The 21,692-nt window shown below is 40.9% G+C and overlaps 1 protein-coding gene across 2 annotated transcripts in view; it reads left to right on the top strand.

Annotated features, from left to right (window-relative positions):
• afap1l2 (actin filament associated protein 1-like 2) overlaps positions 1-17,231 on the top strand; it is a 162,098-nt gene extending 144,867 nt beyond the window's left edge. Inside the window, exons 17-19 of one of the 2 annotated variants that reach the window (XM_038991642.1) lie at positions 10,558-10,745; positions 12,235-12,384; positions 16,651-17,231. In XM_038991642.1, the coding sequence (XP_038847570.1) occupies positions 10,558-10,745; positions 12,235-12,384; positions 16,651-16,677 (365 nt within the window). In that variant the 3' untranslated portion in view covers positions 16,678-17,231. The remainder of the gene's footprint in view (positions 1-10,557; positions 10,746-12,234; positions 12,385-16,650) is intronic. The other variant, XR_005476798.1, reaches the window with a different exon arrangement.
• Positions 17,232-21,692: the final 4,461 nt, after the last annotated feature.

Genomic DNA, 21,692 nt, shown 5'->3' with positions numbered 1-21,692 from the left:
CATTCCTGGACCTGTGACCAAAAACGAGCTACATGCGGACAATACCAAAATAAATGGTCTAATGACTCTGCCTCCTCACAGCAGAATCTGCAGAGCTGGGAAGATTGTATCCCCCATATATATAACATTCTATTAGTTGCAAGAATTTTGTACAATAATTTAAATTGAAAAATTCGAAGTTTTGAATCCGGCGTTGTTTTGCGTATCAATTCATAAACCATGTGCCATGGAATGGGTACATCGAAAATCTCTTCCCAACTATTTTGCAATTTATATGGCACAGCTGTCAGTTTTTTGGTCCTTAAATTAAATTGGCATATGTTTTTATTTATCACACTTTTCTTTAACCATTTATGTTCTTTAATATAAGGCCGACATACAAGTTCCTTACTTTTATCCCCTTCTACCTGCCTCTTCCATTTTTGTGGTAATGCTGCAATTAATTGGTTGTAATTTTGGGTAGAGCAGACATTTCCATATGTCTGTGTTAGCTGCATGTGTGACATTACTCCACCAGTCCTATTTATGATATCATTCACAAAAATTATACCTTTTTTAAACATTTCTTCGATAAATACAGTTTTTTTATCAATTACTATATTTGAATTTAACCACAAGATTTGTTGTACTATTTGTTCCGTCCTTTCAGGTGGATTAAACTGAAATTGCAACCAACTTTCTAAGGCTTGTTTAAAAAATAAAGATATTTTGGAGATTATTTCCTTTTCAAACAACCGAAAGTGAGCAGGTGTAATCTGAATAAAGGGAAAAAGGCCCTTCTTGAACATAGGATGAGACATTCGTACCAATCTACTAGAGAACCAGTTTGGATTTAAGTATAACTTTTGTATGACTGATGCCTTTAGTGAGAGGTCTAATGCTTTAATATTTAATAATTTCTGCCCTCCGAATTCATATTCGTTATATTGTGTTCTTGGTTAACTCCCTGACCAAGGCCCTTCTCCATTGATTGCTCAGTTCGGCTGGGCTGCCAGCTCTAGGAAGAGTCTTGGTGGTTCCAAACTTCTTCCATTGAAGAATGTTGGAGGCCACTGTGTTCTTGGCGACCTTTAGTGTTGCAGACATTTTTGGTACCCTTCCCCAGATCGATCAATCCTGTGTAGGAGCTCAACGGACAATTCATTCAACGGCTTGGTTTTTGCTCTGACTTGCACTGTCAACTGTGGGACCTTATATAGACAGGCGTGTGCCTTTCGAAATCACATCCAATCATTTTAATTGACCACAAGTGGACTCCAATCAAGGTGTAGAAACATCTCAAGGATGATCAATGGAAACAGGGTGCACCTTTGCTCAATTTCGAGTCTCATATCAAAGGGTCTGAATACTTATCTAAATAAGGTATTTCTGTTTTTTATTTTTTAATACATTTGCAAAAAAAATAATTACAGTTTTTGCTTTTTCATTATGGGGTATTGTGTGTAGATTGATGAGGAGAACATTCAAATTAATCCATTTTAGAATAAGGCAGTTGCGTAACAAAATGTGGAAATAGTCAAGGGATCTGAATACTTTCCGAATGGACTGTATTAGGGATGCACGATATATCGTTGAACATATCGGAATCGGCCGATATTAGCTAAAAAATGCCAACATCGGTATCGGCCCGATGTCTAGTTTAAAGGCAATGTTAAAAACCGATATATCAAACTACCGTGCATATCTATATAACGTAGGTACATGACATAATGATGCCACGTACAATTTTGCACTACACATGCAACACAGCATTCCTAACCTAGCCCACAATGTCTGCTGTGTGGATCGAGCAGTCAACAAGTCAAGTAGTCATTTGAAAGAGTAAGAACATTTCAGCGAGACAACTCAAAGGCGAAATCCATTAAAGCCAAGATAATGGATTTCATTCCCCTTGACAATCAACCGTTCTCTGTCGTGGGTTATGTTGGCTTTCGCCAACTGGTCAAGCACCAGTACACACTCCCAAGTGCGCTATTTTTCAGATGTTGCCCTACCGGAGTTGCACAGTAATAGCGTCACTGCTGTTAGCTTCACGACATACATACTATGGAACGCCGTTTGGGTCTTTGCGTGTCAAAAAAGATATAGTAGCACTGTCAAAGATGTACAAAAAAGTCTGCAAACAAGCAAACACCGGCCACGAACGATGTGTTTACAATACCGCTTTGGTAATAAAGCATCATTTGTTCGATCACAACTTCTGGGGTAGCTAGCTTTAGCTTGGTACCTAGCTAGCAGCAATACAACCAGCCTGACAAAAATGACCAGTAGAAACTGCAGTCATTTTCATTATTCTTAGCAATGATTTAGGAATCCTTGTAAGTATTAGCTAGGTTGCCACTTGTTGTTCGCCTATTGAAATTGAACTTAAGTTCATGAAAATAAATAGCTAGCCAGCTACTTAACCCTGTTGCCCAAAGCTAACGTTATAAGCAGCCAGCTAGCTTCATCTGGCTAGTGAGGCTCGACCGGACCAGGTTGTGTTGTGAAGCTAGCCACAAAAAGGATTAGTCACAATAGTGGAATTTGCGGTTTGCCTTCCAAATAAAAGTATGTCATTGAAAGTGATGCAAATATGAGAATTATGCCATACTTTAATTTTGAAGGCTAATCGCAAAGTCCACTATTGTGGCTAGCTTCACATAGATGAGTTCGACCACCATTAATCAAATAAGAACTGTCTTTATAAATTAGGGTTATTTTAGATGATGACACTTAGCTATATAGTTAGCTAGCTAACTATAGCTACTGAAACAGATTATTTTGTTTTGCTATGTTTTTGGGGAAGAACATTGTTTGCATCCATGAGCTAGCTAGCTTTCTTTTATGACCAGCACTGTAGGTGCGCTAGGCAACTTTACCAACGTCATAGCATACGTATCGATGAATCGTCATGACATGAAATACATGAAAATCATATCAGTGCATCACTAGACTGTATATATACTATTCAAGCAGAAGATACATCTCCTTCAAATGTTGATATTTTGTTGAGTTTACAATTCAATGTCCATTTTGTCTACAAATTCATAATTGATATGTTGGATTCACGTTTCCATCTCAACCGAAAATCAAAGCTAAAGAATACCACTAAATCAAATCAAACTTTAAATGCACTTCAAATAAGGTTTGATTTGATTGAGTTATATTCTTCAACTTTGATTTTTGGTTGAGATGGAGACGTGAATCCAACATATTAGCAATTTATCGATTACTTTTGAATTCAACCAACCATCCTTCATATGCAAAACAATATCGAAAGGTAAAAGTGTATTATTAATATCATACATTTGGCATCCTTTTAATAGGGCTAATGGTAACTACTTCTAAACTTCCAAAGATCCAATCAACCATGGATGAACGATAGTATACCTAGCTACACTATGATAGTATACCTAGCTACAATTATGGTGTCCTCACTCCGAATTTACTTTCACATACAGAAAAGTTAGAGGAGTTACTTTTAACTATTCAATGTAATTTAGGTAGTCTATGCAAATGAGTATGAAAGCTAATCAAATGTCTTTATTTTGGGGGGCTCCCGAGTGGTGCAGCGGTCTAAAGCACTGCATCTCGAGTACAAGAAGCGTCACTATAGTTCGAATCCAGGCTGTATCATATCCAGCCAAGATTGGGAGTCCCAATTAGGGGGCACACAATTGGCCCAGCGTCATGCGGGGTAGGCCGTCATTGTAAATAAGAATTTGTTCTTAACTAACTTGCCTAGTCAAATAAATATTTAAAAAAATATTTAGGTTGATGGCATGACGTTGAAACAACGATGTTTGAAACATACCATTTTATTATCAACATTGAAATAAGGTCAAATAACATATGGCTAATCAAATACATAATTCAACATGAGTATACCAAACATTAGGAACATCATCCTAATATTGAGTTGCATCCCCCTCTTTTGCCCTCAGAACAGCCTCAGTTCATCAGGGCATGGGCTCTACAAGGTGTCAAGCGTTCCACAGGGATGATGGCCCACGTTGCCTCCAATGCTTCCCACAGTTGTGTCAAGTTGGCTGGATGCCCTTTGTATTTGTATTTATTATGGATCCACATTAGCTGCCAAGGCAGCAGCTAATCTTCCTAGGTTCCTGTAAAATTAAGGCAGTTTATAAAAAATGTAAAACATTACAATACATTCACAACAGATTTCACAACACATTAAGTGTATGCCCTCGGGCTACTACTCCATATCTACAACACAAAATCCATGTGTACGTGTGTGTATAGTGCGTATGTTATCGTGCGTGTGTGTATGCATGTTTCTTCATAGTCCCCGCTGTTCCATAAGGTGTATTTTTATCTGTTTTTTAAAATCTGATTCTACTGCTTGCATCAGTTACTTGATGTGGAATAGAGTTCCATGTAGTCATGGCTCTATGTAGTATTGTGCACCTCCCATAGTCTGCTCTGGACTTGGGGACTGTGAAGAGACCTCTGGCATGTCTTGTGGTGTATGTATGGGTGTCCGAGTTGTGCCAGTAGTTCAAACAGACAGCTTGGTGCATTCAACATGCCAATACCTCTCACAAATACAAGTAGTGATGAAGTCAATCTTTCCTCCGCTTTGAGCCAGGAGAGATTGATATGCATATTATTAATGTTAGCTCTCTGTGTACATCCAAGGGCCAGCCGTGCTGCCCTGTTCTGAGCCAAGTGTAATTTTCCTAAGTCCCTCTTTGTGGCATCTGACCACATGACTGAACAGTAGTCCAGGTGAGACAAAACTATGGCCTGGCTTATCTCAAAGCCAGTGCCATGTCGTTATTAAAGATCGAAAAAAGTAAGCGGCCTAGACAGCTGCTCAGAGGAATTCCGGATTCTACCTGGATTATGTTGCAGAGGCTTCCATTAAAGAACCTCTGTGTTCTGTTAGACAAGTAACTCTTTATCCACAAAATAGCAGGGGGTGTAAAGCTATAACACATATGGTTTGGGTGGTGGACATTGTTGATACACACAGGAAACTGTTGAGCGTGAAAAATCCAGCAGCATTGCAGGTCTTGACACAAACCGGTCCGCCTGGCTCCTACTACCATACCCGTTCAAAGGCACTAACATTTTTTGACTTGACTATTTACCCTCTGAATGGCACACACACAATCCATGTCTCAATTGTCTCGAAGTTTAAAAATCCTTCTTTAACATGTCTCCTCCCCTTCATCTACACTGATTGAAGTGGATTTAACAATTGATATCAATAAGGGATCATAGTTGTCAACTGGATTCACCTGGTCAGTCTGTCATGAAAAGTTCTTAATGTTTTCTATACTCAGTTGAATATTCTATTGAATATAGGATGAAAAATATTTTTTATGTTTCTATGTGGAATTTTCAATACAATTTCAACGTATACATAATTATGTTGAAATTAGATTGATTTAACAACCTGTTAGTCAAGTTAAGTCAATGTATTTAAGTTGAAGTTTTACCTGAATTTCAATGTTTACAACGCTGGCTGAAATGAAAACAGTACCAGCGGAAGACTTAATAAAAAATCGAATGTATTTTCCACGTTGATTCCATGTCAAAATACATTGACAAATTATGTTGAAACAACGTTGAATTAACCAGTGTGTGCCCAGTGGGCTCCTCAAAACGCATTGGAGAGGAAGGCCTGAGGGCGGGGACCTTGGACATCTGCAAAGCTGATGTTTTGGCAGTGTCGGCGGTGTAACTGCGGTGTGAGCGGCTGCTATCGAGTGTCACAAACCACTCCCTTTCTTATTATCCCTATTGCGCTATAAGTTAAAAACGGCGGTATAGACTGTGTCGCTGATCGAATGACTCGAATGTAATAAATAAAGAATATAAATAATAAGACACTCATCTAAAGTGAATCGGTGCCGCTCCCCCATATTCCTCCTGCTTAAGTTTACGAAGCACTGTTCTCATCCTCTTGTGGGCATGATTGATGCATTCTAGTTTCCCTAACTCAATGCCTGGGAAGGGATCTAATTTGACAACTGCCTTGTATGCAGTACTGTCACCATCTGACAGCATCATATTAGGCTCTTCTAATTAGCTTTGCAGCACTCTCCATTGACTATAGCCCTCTCTGAATCTCTGCAACTAAAGTGGGGGGGAAAGTACTTACTATGATGTCTGTTGACATTAGTCATAACTGCAGGACTAAATATATGGGTGTTACCGTATGTAAATATTAGCATAACAGTGCAGTTCAAGAAAAGTTAAGAAAATATTTACCAAATAAAAGTAACACAATAAAATAACAATAACGAGGCTATATACAGGGGGTAATGGTACCGAGTCAATGTGCGGGGGTACAGGTTAGTCAAGGTAATTTGTACATTTAGGTAGGGTTGAAGTGACTATGCATTGATAATAAACAGCAAGTAGCAGCAGTGTAAAAAACAAATGGAGGGGGTGTCAATGTAAATAGTCCAGGTGGCTATTTGATTAATTGTTCAGCAGTTTTATGGCTTGGGGGGTAGAGGGTAGAAGCTGTTAAGGAGCCTTTTGGTCCTAGACTTGGCGCTCCGGTACTGATTGCCGTGCGGTAGCAGAGAGAACAGTCTATGACTTGGGTGACTGGAGTCTTTGAATATTTTTTGTTCTTTCCTTTGACCCCGCCTAGGATATAGGTCATGGATGGCCGGAAGCTTGGCCCCAGTGATGTACTGGACCGTTCGCACTACCCTCTGTAGCGCCTTACGGTCAGATGCTGAGCTGTTGCCATACCAGGCGGTGATGCAACCGGTCAGGATGCTCTCGATGGTGCAGCTGTAGAACTTTTTGAGGATCTGGGGACTCATGCCAAATCTTTTCATTCTCCTGAGGGGGAAAAGGTGATGTTGTGCCCTCTTCACGACTGTCTTGGTGTGTTTGGACCATGATAGTTCGTTGGTGATGTTGAAACACTCGTTGGAACTTGAAACACTCGACCCACTCCACTACAGCCCCGTTGACGTTAATGTGGGCCTATTCGGCCCACCTTTTCCTGCAGTCCTCGATCTGCTCCTTTGTTTTAATCACATTGAGGGAGATGTTGTTGTCCTGCCACCACACTGCTAGGTCTCTGACCACCTCCCGACAGGCTGTCTCATCATTGTCGGGCATCAGGCCTACAACTGTTGTGTCGTCAGCAAACTTAATGATGGTGTTGGAGTCGTGTTTGGCCACGCAGTCGTGGGTGTACAGGAGGGGACTAAGCACACACCCCTGAGGGGCCCCGGTGTTGAGGATCAGCGTGGCTGACGTGTTGTTGCCTACCCTTACCTTGTTGCCTACGTCAGGAAGTCCAGGATCCAGTTGCAGAGGGAGGTGTTTAGTCCCAGGGTCCTTAGTGCCCACAAAGCTCATCACTAAGCTATGGTGTGGAACGCTGAGCTGTAGTCAATGAACAGCATTCTCACATATGTGTTCCTTTTGTCCAGGTGGAAAAGGGCAGTGTGGAGTGCGATTGAGATTGCAGTATGTGAATTGGAGTGGGTCTAAGGTATCCGGGATGATGCTGTTGATGTGTGCCATGACCAGTCTTTCAAAGCACTTCATGGCTACCGACGTGAGTGCTACGGGGCGGTAATCATTTAGGCAGGTTACCTTCGCATCCTTGGGCACATGGACTATGGTGGTCTGCTTGAAACATGTAGCTATTACAGACTCGGTCAGGGAGAGGTTGAAAATGTCAGTGAAGACACTTGCCAGGTGGTCCGCGCATGCTTGGAGTACACGTCCTGGTAATCCGTCTAGCCCCGCGGCTTTGTGAATGTTAACCTTTTTAAAGGTCTTGCTCACATCGGCTACCGAGAGCATTATCACACAATCATCTGGAACAGCTTGTGCTCTCATGCATGCTTCACTGTTGCGTGCCTCGAAGCGAGCATAAAAGGCATTTAGCTCGTCTGGTAGGCTTGCATCAATGGGCAGCTTGGGCAGCAATGGGTTTCCCTTTGTAGTCCGTAATAGTTTAAGTCCTGCCACATCTGACGAGCGTCAGCCAGTGTAGTAGGATTCAATCTTAATCCTGTGTTGACGCTTTGCCTGTTTGACGGTTCGCCTGAGGGCGTAGAGGGATTTCTTATAAGCATCCGGATTAGTGTCCCGCTCCTTGAAAAAGGCAGCTGTAGCCTTTAGCTCGATGCGGATGTTGCCTGTAATCCATGGCTTCTGGTTGGGATATGTATGTACGGTCACTGTGGGGATGACGTCATCGATGCACTTATTGATGAAGCCGATGACTGAGGTGGTATACTCCTCACTGCCATTTAATGAATCCTGGAACATATTCAAGTCTGTGCTAGCAAAACAGTACTGTAGCATCCGCGTCATCTGACCACTTCTGTATTGAGCGAGTCACTGGTACTTCCTGCTTTAGTTTTAGCTTGTAATGGGAAACCAGGAGGATAGAATGGGAAATCAGGAGGATAGAATTATGGTCAGGTTTGCCACATGGAGGGCGACCTTCTCTTCCAATACGGTTAGGAAGGCAAGGAGATGAATTGCAGAAAGACGAGTTGAGCCAATTAAATTCCTAAATGCATAGGCCTAGATTCAATCAAAATATGCGTTAACCTGTGTTGGATGACATCTGCAAAGCTGATGTTTTGGCAGTGTCGGAGGTGTAAATGCGGTATGAGCTGACATATCGGTGAGCGGCTGCTACTGCATTATAAGTTAAAAAATGCGGTAGACGTTGTGGACTATGTCGATGATCGAATGACTCAAATGTAATAAATAAAACATAGAAATAGAAATAATAAGACACTCATTTCTAGAGGTGAATCGGTGGACTCTTTTTCCACCCCGATTCCTTTTCCTTTCTTTTCTGTTTTCTGTTCGCTTTTTCTACATGTGCAATGGATATGAAATTAGCATAATGTTGTACTTTATGCATGCAATTCATTCCTAGGAAATAGGCTACACTTTTTGTTAACTAATACCAGTGTTTTCCATTGTTGGTGACATTGACAAACACACTTGCGACTGCCCACTATTTATACATTGACCATGGCAGATGGCCAACTGATTTCACGTGTGGAGGCTAAAATAGGTATAGGTTATTAATCACTTTCTCTAGAACATCAATTAAGAATTCATAAATTAAGATATTATCCTCAAATTATTATGGCCAAAGTGCAATCACAAGAATGGCATTGGGCATGCCATCAATTGATAAATCATAGGCTATTAGTGAGTAATCTAAACTTTCTATCAGTCTAATCGAGGTGTAGACAATGGGTGTGTTCGAGTAGTAATGCTAACGAAGCCGACTGTAGACGAACGTCGACGAGTGAAGTTGGGGGAGGTGCTTCTGTGACAGCCGAAAGACAGACACTTTAGTGGTTTTTCAACAGAATGGCCCAGATCAACTTGGCAGTGTCAACATAGCAGCTATTGTTTATAAAAGTTTTTCTTTATAATTGTCTAAATAAATGTTTCTATACCCCCATATTTTTTTTTTTTTTAACCTTTTATTTAACTAGGCAAGTCAGTTAAGAACAAATTCTTATTTTCAATGACGGCCTAGGAACAGTGAGTTAACTGCCTTGTTCAGGGGCAGAACGACAGATTTTTACCTTGTCAGCTCGGGGATTCGATCTTGCAACCTTTCGGGATATATCACACTCTCACAAACTGAAATATAATGTGTGTACAATAAATTGCTTAGAAAGAGGTCTCAATTATCTCTAATTTGTATCCCCTGTAGCTTTAGAATCGTAGCAAAATGTCTTTGGTCATGTTCGCATGGGTCAACCAAAAACACCCTATTGATTAGTTGACATATAGTATTTCCTCACTAGCCAGGCGATGGCTGCATGTTGCAGTTGGTGAGAAGCAAGTACAGCGACTTGAAGGCGACTTCATCCAAAAACTGCATGACCTTTGATCACATTGTAAAGTTAATGCAGTCAACATGTAGGCCCAAATGTAACACACTTTGAAAGGCAGTGACCAACTATGGTTACCGACTTGACAAAATGGATTCGCACGAAAGCGCCCAATAAAACTTCACCCATTCGAGTGTTTGAACTTGTAACACGGCTGCAACGTCTAACGCTGCTGCATGGGATTTGCCGGATGATAAAGTCGGTGTGGATTTGTTGCATCCAATGGCAATGTCCGCAATAGGTATAACACCAGGAGCCGCTTGTGGATTTGACAGCTCTAATGCAATTCCACCTCCGACACTCAAAACAACCGCTATGCAGAATGTCGGCTAAAGAGGATCTGATTGAATCAAGCCTTTATTTAGTGTCTATGCTGTTTTTTAAGACATTCAAGTATAAAAGACAACTTCATGTGTAATCTTTGTTTTTGTGTGTTTTATCCCCTACTAAAAAGGTGCACATTTGGCAAATTCTTAATTATTCTAGCCAAGATCGAACAGTTAACGTGGTTTAACATGATGCTTGTTTCATGACTTTCCCTCTGCATATGCCATATGTAGCTGTAAAGTAAACAAGCATGTCACTTAAAAACATTCTTAATCACTGAGATCATGATTGGCATCCACATGTCATTATGATTGGAATTATGTCAGGTTTGACGTTCTGATTGACACATGTCCATGTTACTCAGACCCGGCGCAGCAGGCCTCCCTGGATGCATGTCTGAAGCAGAAGGAGGAGGCGTGCCGGGAGGCGGAGCATTGTCGGGTGGAGGTGGAGCTACGATTGATGGATGTGAAGGAGAGTCTGAGGAAAGCAGAGGCTGGGCCTTTCGTTCTGGGCACCACATTGGACAGCAGCCTCCTGGACACACCCATGGTGTGTAGGTTAACACTGCCTATAAGAAATTTGCCCCTGGATGCTGATCTTTGGTAAATTACGCATTTCCCCCACTTAAGGACAGGCACCACAGGTTAATAGTTATTTTTTTGATTTACTCTAATCAGACTGAAACTTTACCAGTTGAAAGTATACATAAAAACAATATATTTTTGTATTATATGTTTTATTTATTTAATATTAAAATATGCAAATGAGCCAACACCTTAAATATGCCCTTATTTGCATATTACAATAATCCGTTTTTCAACACATTGCTTCAAGGCAGAATATTTTTGTTTTATTGTGATAAGACATTCAATGGTCAGACTTTTACAGAACAGCTTATCAAAATGTTGTAATTTCAGGGAATTATAAAAAAAAAAAAATTAAAAAAACACTATTCACATGTATGCATATTTTGCATATAATTACATTATTGCAAGTTACAGTTGCAAAATATCCCAAAATTAGAAAATTGACAGATGGAAGCAAAATCACAATTTTTGCCTGTGGTGCCTGGCTTTAAGATTAGGATTGGAGGAGGGGATGCTGATCCTAGAACTGTACCTAGGGCAAACTTTACCCTGGATCCTGCATATGAATACCATGCTATTGTTTGAGGAGAGTGCACAATTTTGAACATGAAAAGTTATTAATAAACAAATTAGGCCCATTTGGGCAGTCTTGACACAAAATTTTGAACAGAAATGCAATGGTTCATTGGATCAGTCTGAAACTTTGCACATACACTGCTGCCACCTAGTGGCCAAAATCTATATTCCACCTGGGCTGGAATAATACATTATGGCCTTTCTCTTGCATTTCAAAGATGATGGTCCAAAAAAAAATACAAAAGAACGGTTGTTTTTTTGCTTTGTATTATCTTTTACCATATCGATTGTGTTATATTCTACATTCCTTTCACATTTCCACAAACGTCAAAGTGTTTCCTTTCAAATGGTACCAAGAATATGAATATCCTTGCTTCAGGGCCTGAGCTACAGGCAATTAGATTTCGGTATGTCATTTTAGGCGAACATTTTAAAAAGGAGAGGTTAACAATAAGTAGTCAAATAATGATGGCACTTCTGAAAGCCAATTTCTCGCCATAGCCTGCTGAATTTGCAAGATAACACTTCTTTCAATTTAATTTCGGCACAAACGAAAATGTGGCAAAGAAACACCCATGTATTGATGTTTCAGCATTGTCTCAATGAAGAGTTTGGCGTTCGACTAGCCACATGCGACATGCACGTGCAGTTACAAGCCTACTGGAGTTAGCGGCTGGCAGACGAGCAATTTCCAACGTCGTAATATGGATGAAGCCTGAGCTGGAATGTGAAGCTAGCTGAAGCTTGAGAATCTTGAGAAAACCCTGAGTAGATCTAGCTTGCATCGTAGTATGCCCCTCAGCATCACTAAGTTAACTAGCTAACTTTGATAAACATTCAGAATAAGCATTCAGTTCTTGACTTTCTTGTTACAGGCGAAAGCAGCATCCATGGGCCCCCCACAGACTCCCTCTCCCCCCACAAACTATGGGGACTCCTCTCCTGTCAACTCCGCCACCGCGCTAAAGAATAGACCCCTGTCAATCATGGCATCCAGCAAAGGCAACGTCCTGCAGAAGGCTAAGGTCAGAGGTTATTGCCCCCCCACACACACAGGCATTTGAGTACTTTATTTGGATCTATAATGAAGGAGAACCCATATTTTTAAAGGTCATTGATGTATGCACTTTTTGAGTTGGATGGATGTCCTTTGGTTGGTGGACCATTGTTGATACACACACAAAACTGTTGAGCAAGAAACACCCAGTAGCATTGCAGTTCTTGACACTTACTACCATAGGCACTTCAATATTTTGTCTTGCCCATTCACCCTCTGAATGGCACACACACAATCCATGTCTCAATTTTCTCAAGGCTTAAAAATACTTATTTAACCTGTCCTTCTCCCCTTCATCTACACTGATTGAAGTGGAGTTAACAAGTGACATCAATAAGGGACCATGGCTTTGACCTGGAATCACCTGGTCAATCAGTCATGGAAAAAACAGGTGTTCTTAATGTTTTGTATGCTCAGTGTATGTTGTTGATATGATAGTCGCTCTGGATAAGAGCGTCTGCTAAATGACTTAAATGTAAATGTAAATGTAAATCACACACAAACACACATTTTACTAATTTACTCACACACATACAGTGGCAAGAAAAAGTATGTGAACCCTTTGGAATTAACTGGATGTTGGCATAAATTGGTCATCAAATTTTATCTGATCTTCATCTAAGTCACAACAATAGACAAACATAGTGTTCTTAATTAAAACCTCGAAGCTAGGGGGCAGTATTTTGATGTTTGGATAAATAACATTCCCAAAGTAAACTGCCTATTTCTCAGGCCCAGATGCTAGAATATGCATATAATTGGCAGATTAGGATGGAAAACACTCTAAAGTCTCCAACTGTCAAAATATTGTCTGTGAGTATAACAAAACTGATATTGCAGGCGAAAACCTCAGGAAAATCCAACCAGGAAGTGCTGTTTTTCTGTTTTTCTCTGTTCCATTGCAAGCCTATCCTCCATTTAAAGGGATATCAACCAGATTCCTTTTCATATGGCTTCCACAGGGTGTGTACTGTCTTTAGACATAGTTTCAAGCTTTTATTTTGAAAAATGAGCGAGAATGATCACATCGTGTCAGTGGACAGCCAGTTGTCCTTAGATTTGTTCATGCGCGCACCACTGGTAGCGAGACATTTTCTTTCTCTTGTTTTAAAAAGTTTACCGTCCGGTGGAAATATTATTGATTATTTATGTTAAAAACAACCTGAGGATTGATTATAAAAAACGTTTGACATGTTTCTATGAACTTTACGGATACTATTTGGAATTTTCGTCTGCCCGTCGTGACCTGCACGAGCCTGTTGATTACTCAACAAAACGCGCCAACCAAATGGAGGTTTTTGGATGTAAAAATAATCTTTATCGAACAAAACTAACATTTATTGTGTAACTGGGAGTCTCGTGAGTGCAAACATCCGAAGATCATCAAAGGTAAGCGATTCATTTTTATTGCTTTTCTGACTTTCGTGACCAAGCTACTTTGCTGCTAGCTGTTTGTAATGTTATGTCTACTGAGAGCTGTCCTCACAAACGCTTGGTTTGCTTTCGCTGTACAGCTTTTTTTCTAAATCCGACACGCCAGGTGGATTAACAACAAGCTAAGCTGTGTTTTGCTATATTGCACTTGTGATTTCATGAAAATTAAATATTTTTAGTAATTTAATTTGGTGCTCTGCAATTTAGCGGATGTTGACGAAAATGATCCCGCTAAAGGGATCGGTGCGCCAAGAGGTTTTAAACTAATAACACAGAAGTTATTGTATTTTTCCATATTGAATACATCATTTAATCATTCAGTGCAGGTTGAAAAAAGCATGTGAACACCTAGGTTAATGACTTCTCCAAATGCTAATTGGAGTAAGGAGTCAGCTAACCTGGAGTCCAATCAATGAGACGAGATTGGAGATGTTGGTTAGAGCTGCCTTGCCCTGTAAAAAACACTCAAAAAATTTGAGTTTGCTATTGACAAGAAGCATTGCCTGGTAACAACCATGCCTCGAAAAAAAGAGATCTCAGAAGACCTAAGAGTAAGAATTGTTGACTTACATAAAGCTAGAAAGGGTTACAAAAGTATCTCTAAAAGCCTTGATGTTCATCAGTCCAAGGTAAGACAAAGTGTCTATAAATGGAGAAAGTTCAGCAATGTTGTTACTCTCCCTAGGAGTGGCCGTCCTGCGAAGATGACTGCAAGAGCACAGCGCAGAATGCTCAAGGAGGTTAAGAAGAATCCTAGAGTGTCAGCTAAAGACTTACAGAAATATCTGGAACATGCTAACATCTCTGTTGACGAGTCTACAATACGTAACACACTAAACAAGAATAGTGTTCATGGGAGGACACCACGGAAGAAGCCACTGCTGTCCAAAAAAAACATTGCTGCACGTTTGCAGTTTGCAAAAGTGCACCTGGATGTTCCACAGCGCTACTGGCAAAATATTCTGTGGACAGATGAAACTACAGTTGAGTTGTTTGGAAAGAACACACACTGTGTGGAGAAAAAAAGGCACAGCTTTTTCCACCCTGCACTGTGAATGTTTACACGGTGTGTTCAATAAAGACTTGAAAACGTCTAATTGTTTGTGTTATTAGTTTAATTAAGAAGATTGTGTTTGTCTATTGTTGTGACCTAGATGAAGATCAGATCCAATTTTATGACCAATTTTTGCAGAAATCCAGGTATTTCATAAGGGTTCAAATACTTTTTCTTGACACTGTACATTTACTCTGACTTAGTACTATTCTTACACTGGCCAGAGGAAAGGAGGCAAAATGCAAGACAATTGCAATACTGCCTCTGAGATTGACATCCTTTAAAGCAGTGGTTGTCAAACCTCTCCTCGGGACCTCCAGCCATTCCATGTATTTGATTTATTCCTGAGCTAGCACATCTGATTCAACTTATCAAGCTCTTGACTAGTTGAGTGAATCAGGTGAGCTAGTTCGGAGCTACAACAAAAGTGTGAAACGTCTAGAGGTCCCTGAGGAGAGGTTTGAGAACCAGTACTTTGACTGATTGGTGACCACTGATTTAATCTACAAACATTTCTGTAGAAATCCAACGATTAAAGCCTTGAGCTTCTATTTTTTTTTTATTCGTCTTGGGCTGTTGGCGGTAGGTGTACTTGAATCAACTGCCCTACACGCCAGGTAGGCAAAGTGTTCCCATTTTGAACCATTTGATTTGGACATGGGGAGCTAAATCAAAGCACCTACTACTGACCAATCAGATAGCTCAAATCACTGTGCCTGCAGCTTCCACAACCCCAACCACAGCAAAGTTGATACTAACCTATGTGAGATTTTATAACTTTTAAAACCATGACCAGAGAGAGACAGTCAAAGAAAACAGCAAAGAGTGAGTTTGTGTTTAAGTTTTTATTCAGCACTGTCAACACTGTTTTTTTCCCAACACCTTTACAAATGTGCTTCTCCCTACAACCAGCACTACAGCTGCAATGAATGAGTAGCCAAGTATATTAATAGGCCTGCATTTTTATTATTAGCGGCTTGTCGTGTCTATTTTAATATCGAGGAATATTTAACTTCAAAGGAACAACAACATTCATTTGTGCATGAGACAGAAATAATGTGGTTCTTCTCGAGTTTCGTCATCAGGTGGAAGACATTGTCCCTTCTCTCTGGTCAGTCTCACCGGTGGGAGAGAGAAGGGACTTTAAGAGGCGAACCCTCTGCTGCTCTCTCCCTCCCTCTGCTGAGACTGACCATCAGATGCATGCAGGTACCATTAGTCTGGTAAAATAAAAAAGTACATTATTTAAATGTATGCTCAGCAGTGCCTCGCAAGTAATAAAACAACTGATCTATTTTGTTATCATGTAGCTAAAGTTTTGAAATATAATATAGTCTGAGAAGAACAATATTGTCAGGGCAAGCATAGCCAATATGCTGTGATAATGTATTAGGCCTACTGCACAAACCTCATTCCTGCAGAACTGTTTTTATTAGGTTAATGCTGCATAGGTTTACATTTTTTAAGTCATGTTTTAAAAAAATATATCTGAGCGGTAGACCTCGGCTTGCATTTTGACTCCGAAAGTGATCTTGACTCAGAAAAGGTTGGTGACCACCACTTTAAAGGCACAATTATTTTTGTTTTGGTCCTGTTTTCAGGGATAAGGCTGAAGAAATGTAACGTCTCAAATTAATTAATTGGAGCTATATGAAGAGCCATGAGAACAACTTAATAGCTTTCAAACAATGTAAAATACAGAAACTATCATTGTTGGTATTAACGCTGTTCTCTCTGCACACACAGGAATGGGAGAAGAAATCCACCACCTAGGGGTGAGCAAGACTTTCCCTTTGATCTCTGATGACATTTGAGGTCATCATTATGACCCATGGCCAGGTCAGGTGCTATGCTTTGGCAAAGAGTGGCTGCACTGGGGGGCTAGGGAGGAAAAGGACGCCACCCTCACCACCTCCCTGCCCCTCCACCTGCCTCTGTCCAACCAGAGAATAGGACAGAAACGAATGGCTCCACAGAAAGCCAATTAGAGACCAGGCACACCTGTCTACTGGAAAACCAATGCCACTGGACAATTCTAGATTTGAAAACGATTTAAGTAGTTTTTTTTCATAAAGTCACATTTTCATATTGTCACATTTTAAAAAATGTTTAAAGAGGTTTTTTGATAATATACAGTATTCTTTTTGGAAATATGGAGCCACTTTCCTCTTACACCAGCATGCCACAGGGGACGACCCCCCTACTAGGTCTACCATTCGGTACAGGCTGATAGCCAAGATGTAAATACATATTACACTGTTCTGTTAACTTTTTGAGTTGTATGCTAGCTAAAACTTGCACTTTTATTCAAATAAAAAAACTTAGTACTGACAAATACTTGCTTGCTGATACATTTTATGTGCATTTCATAATGGAATTTAATTTCAAGTTGCCAGCACAGTCAAATGGGTCTTCATGAACACTCCTCTATTTATAAATTCATAACGTAAATCAGATTTTAAAAAGACAAACAATTCATATCATACTCATGTTGACACAAACACATTTCTCTGTATATAAACAAGTCATTTTTATATTTGCATACTGTAGCTAAGAATATATATATTTTGTTTCAGTCAAAAAATACTAAAGTCTTCTTCTTTCCAGAAAGAAGATGCATTCAATCAATCAAATGTATTTATAAAGCACTTTTTACATCAGCAGATGTCACAAAGTGCTATACAGAAACCCAGCCTAAAACCCCAAACAGCAAGCAATGCAGATGTAGAAGCATGGTGGCTAGGAAAGCACCCTAGAAAGGCAGGAAACAAGTAAGAATCCTAGAGAGGAACCAGGCTCTGATGGGTGGCCAGTCCTTTTCTGTTTGTGCCTGGTGGAGATTATAAGAGTACATGGCCATTTAAGGCCAGAATGTTCTTCAAGATGTTCAAACGTTTATAGATGACCAGCAGGGTCAATAATAATCACAGTGCTTGTAGAGGGTGCAACAGGTCAGTTGGCTCTTCATAGCCGAGCATTCAGAGGTCAAGACAGCAGGTGCGGTAGAGAGAGAGAGTTGAAAACAGCAGGTCTGGGACAAGGTAGCACGTCCATTTAACAGATCAGGGTTCCCTAGCCGCATGGCGGAACCGTTGAAATTGTAGCAGCAGGGTGACCAGGTGGACTGGGGACGGCCAGGATTCATCAGGCCATGAGGTCCTGAGGCATGATCCTAGGGCTCAGGTCCTCTGGGAGGGGAGGGAGAGAGAGAATTAGAGCGAGCATACTTAAATTCACACAGGACACCAGATAAGACAGGAGAATTACACCAGATATAACAGACTGAACCTAGTCCCCCGGCACATAGACTATTGCAGCATAGATACTGGAAACTGAGACAGGGGTGGGTCGGGGGACACTGTGGCCCCTTCCGACGATACCCCCGGACAGGGCCAAGCAGGCAGGATATAACACCACCCACTTTGTCAAAGCACAGCCCCCACACCACTAGAGGGGTATAGCCCATGAAAATCTTCTCCACCGCACAAACCCGAGGTGGCGCAAAACCGGACAGGAAGATCCCGTCTGTGATTCAACCCACTCAAGTGACGCACCCCTCCTAGGGACGGCATGGAAGAGCACTAGTAAGCCAGTGACTCAGCCCCCGTAATAGGGTCATAGGCAGAGAATCTATGGGGAGAGACAGCAAGGGCAGTTCGTTGCTCCAGTGCATTGCCGTTCACCTTCGCGCCTGGGACAGACTACACTCAATCATAGGACCTACTGAAGAGATGAGTCTTCAGTAAAGACTTAAAGGTTGAGACCGAGTCTGCATCTCTCACATGGAAAGGCAGATCATTCCATAAAAATTGAGCTCTATAGGAGAAAGCCCTGCCTCCAGCTCTTTGCTTAGGGACAATAAGGAGGCCTGCATCTTGTAACCGTAGCGTACGCGTAGGTATGTACGGCAGGACCAAATTGGAGAGATAGGTAGTAACAAGCCCATGTAATGCTTTGTAGGTTAGCAGTAAAACCTTAAAATCAGCCATAGCCTTAACAGGAAGCCAATGTAGAGAGGCTAGTACTGGAGTAATATGATTCATTTTTGGGGTTCTAGACAGGATTCTAGTAGCCGTGTTTAGCACTAAATGAAGTTTATTTAGTGCTTTATCCGGGGAGCCGGAGAGTAGAGGATTGCAGTAGTCTAACCCAGAAGTGACAAAAGCATGGATTAGCTTTTATGCATACTTTTTTTAACTAAAAGTTTCAGGTTTTTGCAATGTTACGAAGATAGAAAAAAGCTGTCCTTGAAATATTCTTGATATGTTCGTCAAGAGAGATCAGGGTCCAGTGTAACGCCGAGGTCCTTCAGTTTAATTTGAGGAGACTGTACAACCGTCAAGATTAATTGTCTGATCCAACAGCAGATCTCTTTGTTTCTTGGGACCTAGAACTAGCATCTCTGTTATGCCCGAGTTTAAAAGTTTTTTAAAAATGTGTCCGAAGACCCATACTAGCGTACTACATACTTAAACTGCATTCTATATACTCATCGTCGCATACTATTTAGCACATACCATTTATTCAAAAGTATGCCGTTTTCCACGTCCGCAACACCTGATTGACTGAGTAGGTGGGGCGGGGCCGAGTGCGGGTGGATTTTTCCAAATTCAACAGACATGCATCGCATTAACCAGCCTGATAATAGCTCATTTCCAATTTGATTAATTTCTCTACTCTGAATAAAATAGGAATACTCAGGCTGGTTACAGGCAGACTATCACATACGAACTATACTGTAGTAGACCATCTATCCTATTTAAATAGGCTTAACACAAACAGATAATTTGGTTCCATTTCAATATATTTATTATTGAAACCAAAGTGCTGTAACATATATAAATTAAATAAAAAAGTACACACACCAAATGTTCAACTCAAAAGGCCATTGCACATAAAAACGTGGACAGTCGGGTGGGTGCATCGCAAATTTAGAACCACTAGACAGCAACATAATAAACGAAAGCGCTGGTTATTGGAAACGAGATCAGAATGACTGCTAAGACTTGATCCATAAATTAAATAATTCAAAAGGTAGCCTAGCCTACAAACAATCCATATGTTCAAATCAAAAGGCCTGTTTAACATGACATCAATACCGCAGCCACATCCCGAGTCCCCGGTGCCGACACATTCAGAAATCAAAAGATGGTTTTGTATTTAGTTTAAAAGGTCTGACGAAGGCCAAGAGAACAAAACACTTTACAGTGAGAAAACAGAAATCTACTTTGGGTAAATAAAATAATACTTCTGTTTTCAAAGATGTAGCCTACGATGAAATACTCGTGATCATTTTAAGGAGAACAAAAACTACTAAAAAGCTTTGGGCATCTTCCCAATTAAGTAGCCTAGTTTTGTTGTTTGGCTACTTGAAGAGAACTAGGGCCTATTACACTCAGCCCACCTCTTCCAATGCATTGTGGAAAAGTGTACATCAAATTCTACTAGATAAAGAGTGGAAATTAGTATAAGATCCTGGCATTTAAACCATACTCAAGTTTCAAAATGTCACATACTACACTACATTAACAAAGGTATGTGGGCACCTGCTTGTCAAACATCTCATTCCAAAATCATGGGCATTAATATGGAGTTGGTCCCCCTTTGCAATAAATAGGCCATAGTAGCGAAGTAATTGCAGTTTAGCAAATTAACATTGGAGTGATAGATGTGCAGATGATGATGTGCAAGTAGAAATACTGGTGTAAAAAAGAGCAGAAAAGTAAATAAAAACAATATGGGGATGAGGTAGGTAGATTGGATGGGCTATTTACAGATGGACTATGTGCAGCTGCAGCGATCAGTTAGCTGCTCAGATAGCTGATGTTTAAAGTTAGTGAGGGAAATATAAGTCTCCAGCTTCAGCGCTTTTTGCAATTCGTTCCAGTCATTGGCAGCCGAGAACTGGAAGGAAAGGCGTCCAAAGTAGGTGTTGGCTTTGGGGATGACCAGTGAGATATACCTGCTGGAGTGCGTGCTACGGGTGGGTGTTGTTATCGTGGCCAGTGAGCTGATATAAGGCGGAGCTTTACCTTTCATAGACGTATAGATGACCTGGAGCTAGTGGGTCTGGCGACGAATATGTAGCAAGGGCCAGCCGACTAGAGCATACAGGTCGCAGCGGTGGGTGGTATATGGCGCTTTGGTGACAAAACGGATGGCACTGTGATAGTCTGCATCCAGTCTGCATCCAGTTTGCTGAGTAGAGTGTTGGAGGCTATTTTGTAAATGAGTATATGAGTCTGGAAGGAGAGTTTACAGTCTAGCCAGACACCTAGGTATTTGTAGTTGTCCACATATTCAAAGTCAGAACCATCCAGAGTAGTGATGCTAGTCGGGCGGGCGGGGGCGGGCGGGTGCGGGCAGCGAACGGTTGAAAAGCATGCATTTAGTTTTACTAGCGTTTAAGAGCAGTTGGAGGCCACAGAAGGAGTGTTATATGGCATTGAAACTCGTTTGGAGGTTTGTTAACACAGTGTCCAAAGAAGGGCCGGATGAGATTGAGGGCATCTAGCTTGTAGGACTGCCGTGGTGTTAAGCATATCCCAGTTTAGGTCACCTAACAGAACGAACTCTGAAGATAGATGTGGGGCAATCAATTCACATATGGTGTCCAGGGCACAGCTGAGAGCTGAGGGGGTCTATAACAGGCGACAACAGTGAGAGACTTATTTCTGGAGAGATTCATTTTTAAAATTAGAAGCTCGAACTGTTTGGGCATAGACCTGGAAAGTATGACAGAACTTTGCAGGCTATCTCTGCAGTATATTGCAACTCCTTCCCCTTTG

This window comes from Salvelinus namaycush, chromosome 4, assembly GCF_016432855.1.
Source record: "Salvelinus namaycush isolate Seneca chromosome 4, SaNama_1.0, whole genome shotgun sequence".
Lineage (NCBI taxonomy): Eukaryota > Metazoa > Chordata > Actinopteri > Salmoniformes > Salmonidae > Salvelinus > Salvelinus namaycush.
Note: the sequence above shows the minus strand (reverse complement) of the source record. Positions and strands in the feature narration are given on the sequence as shown.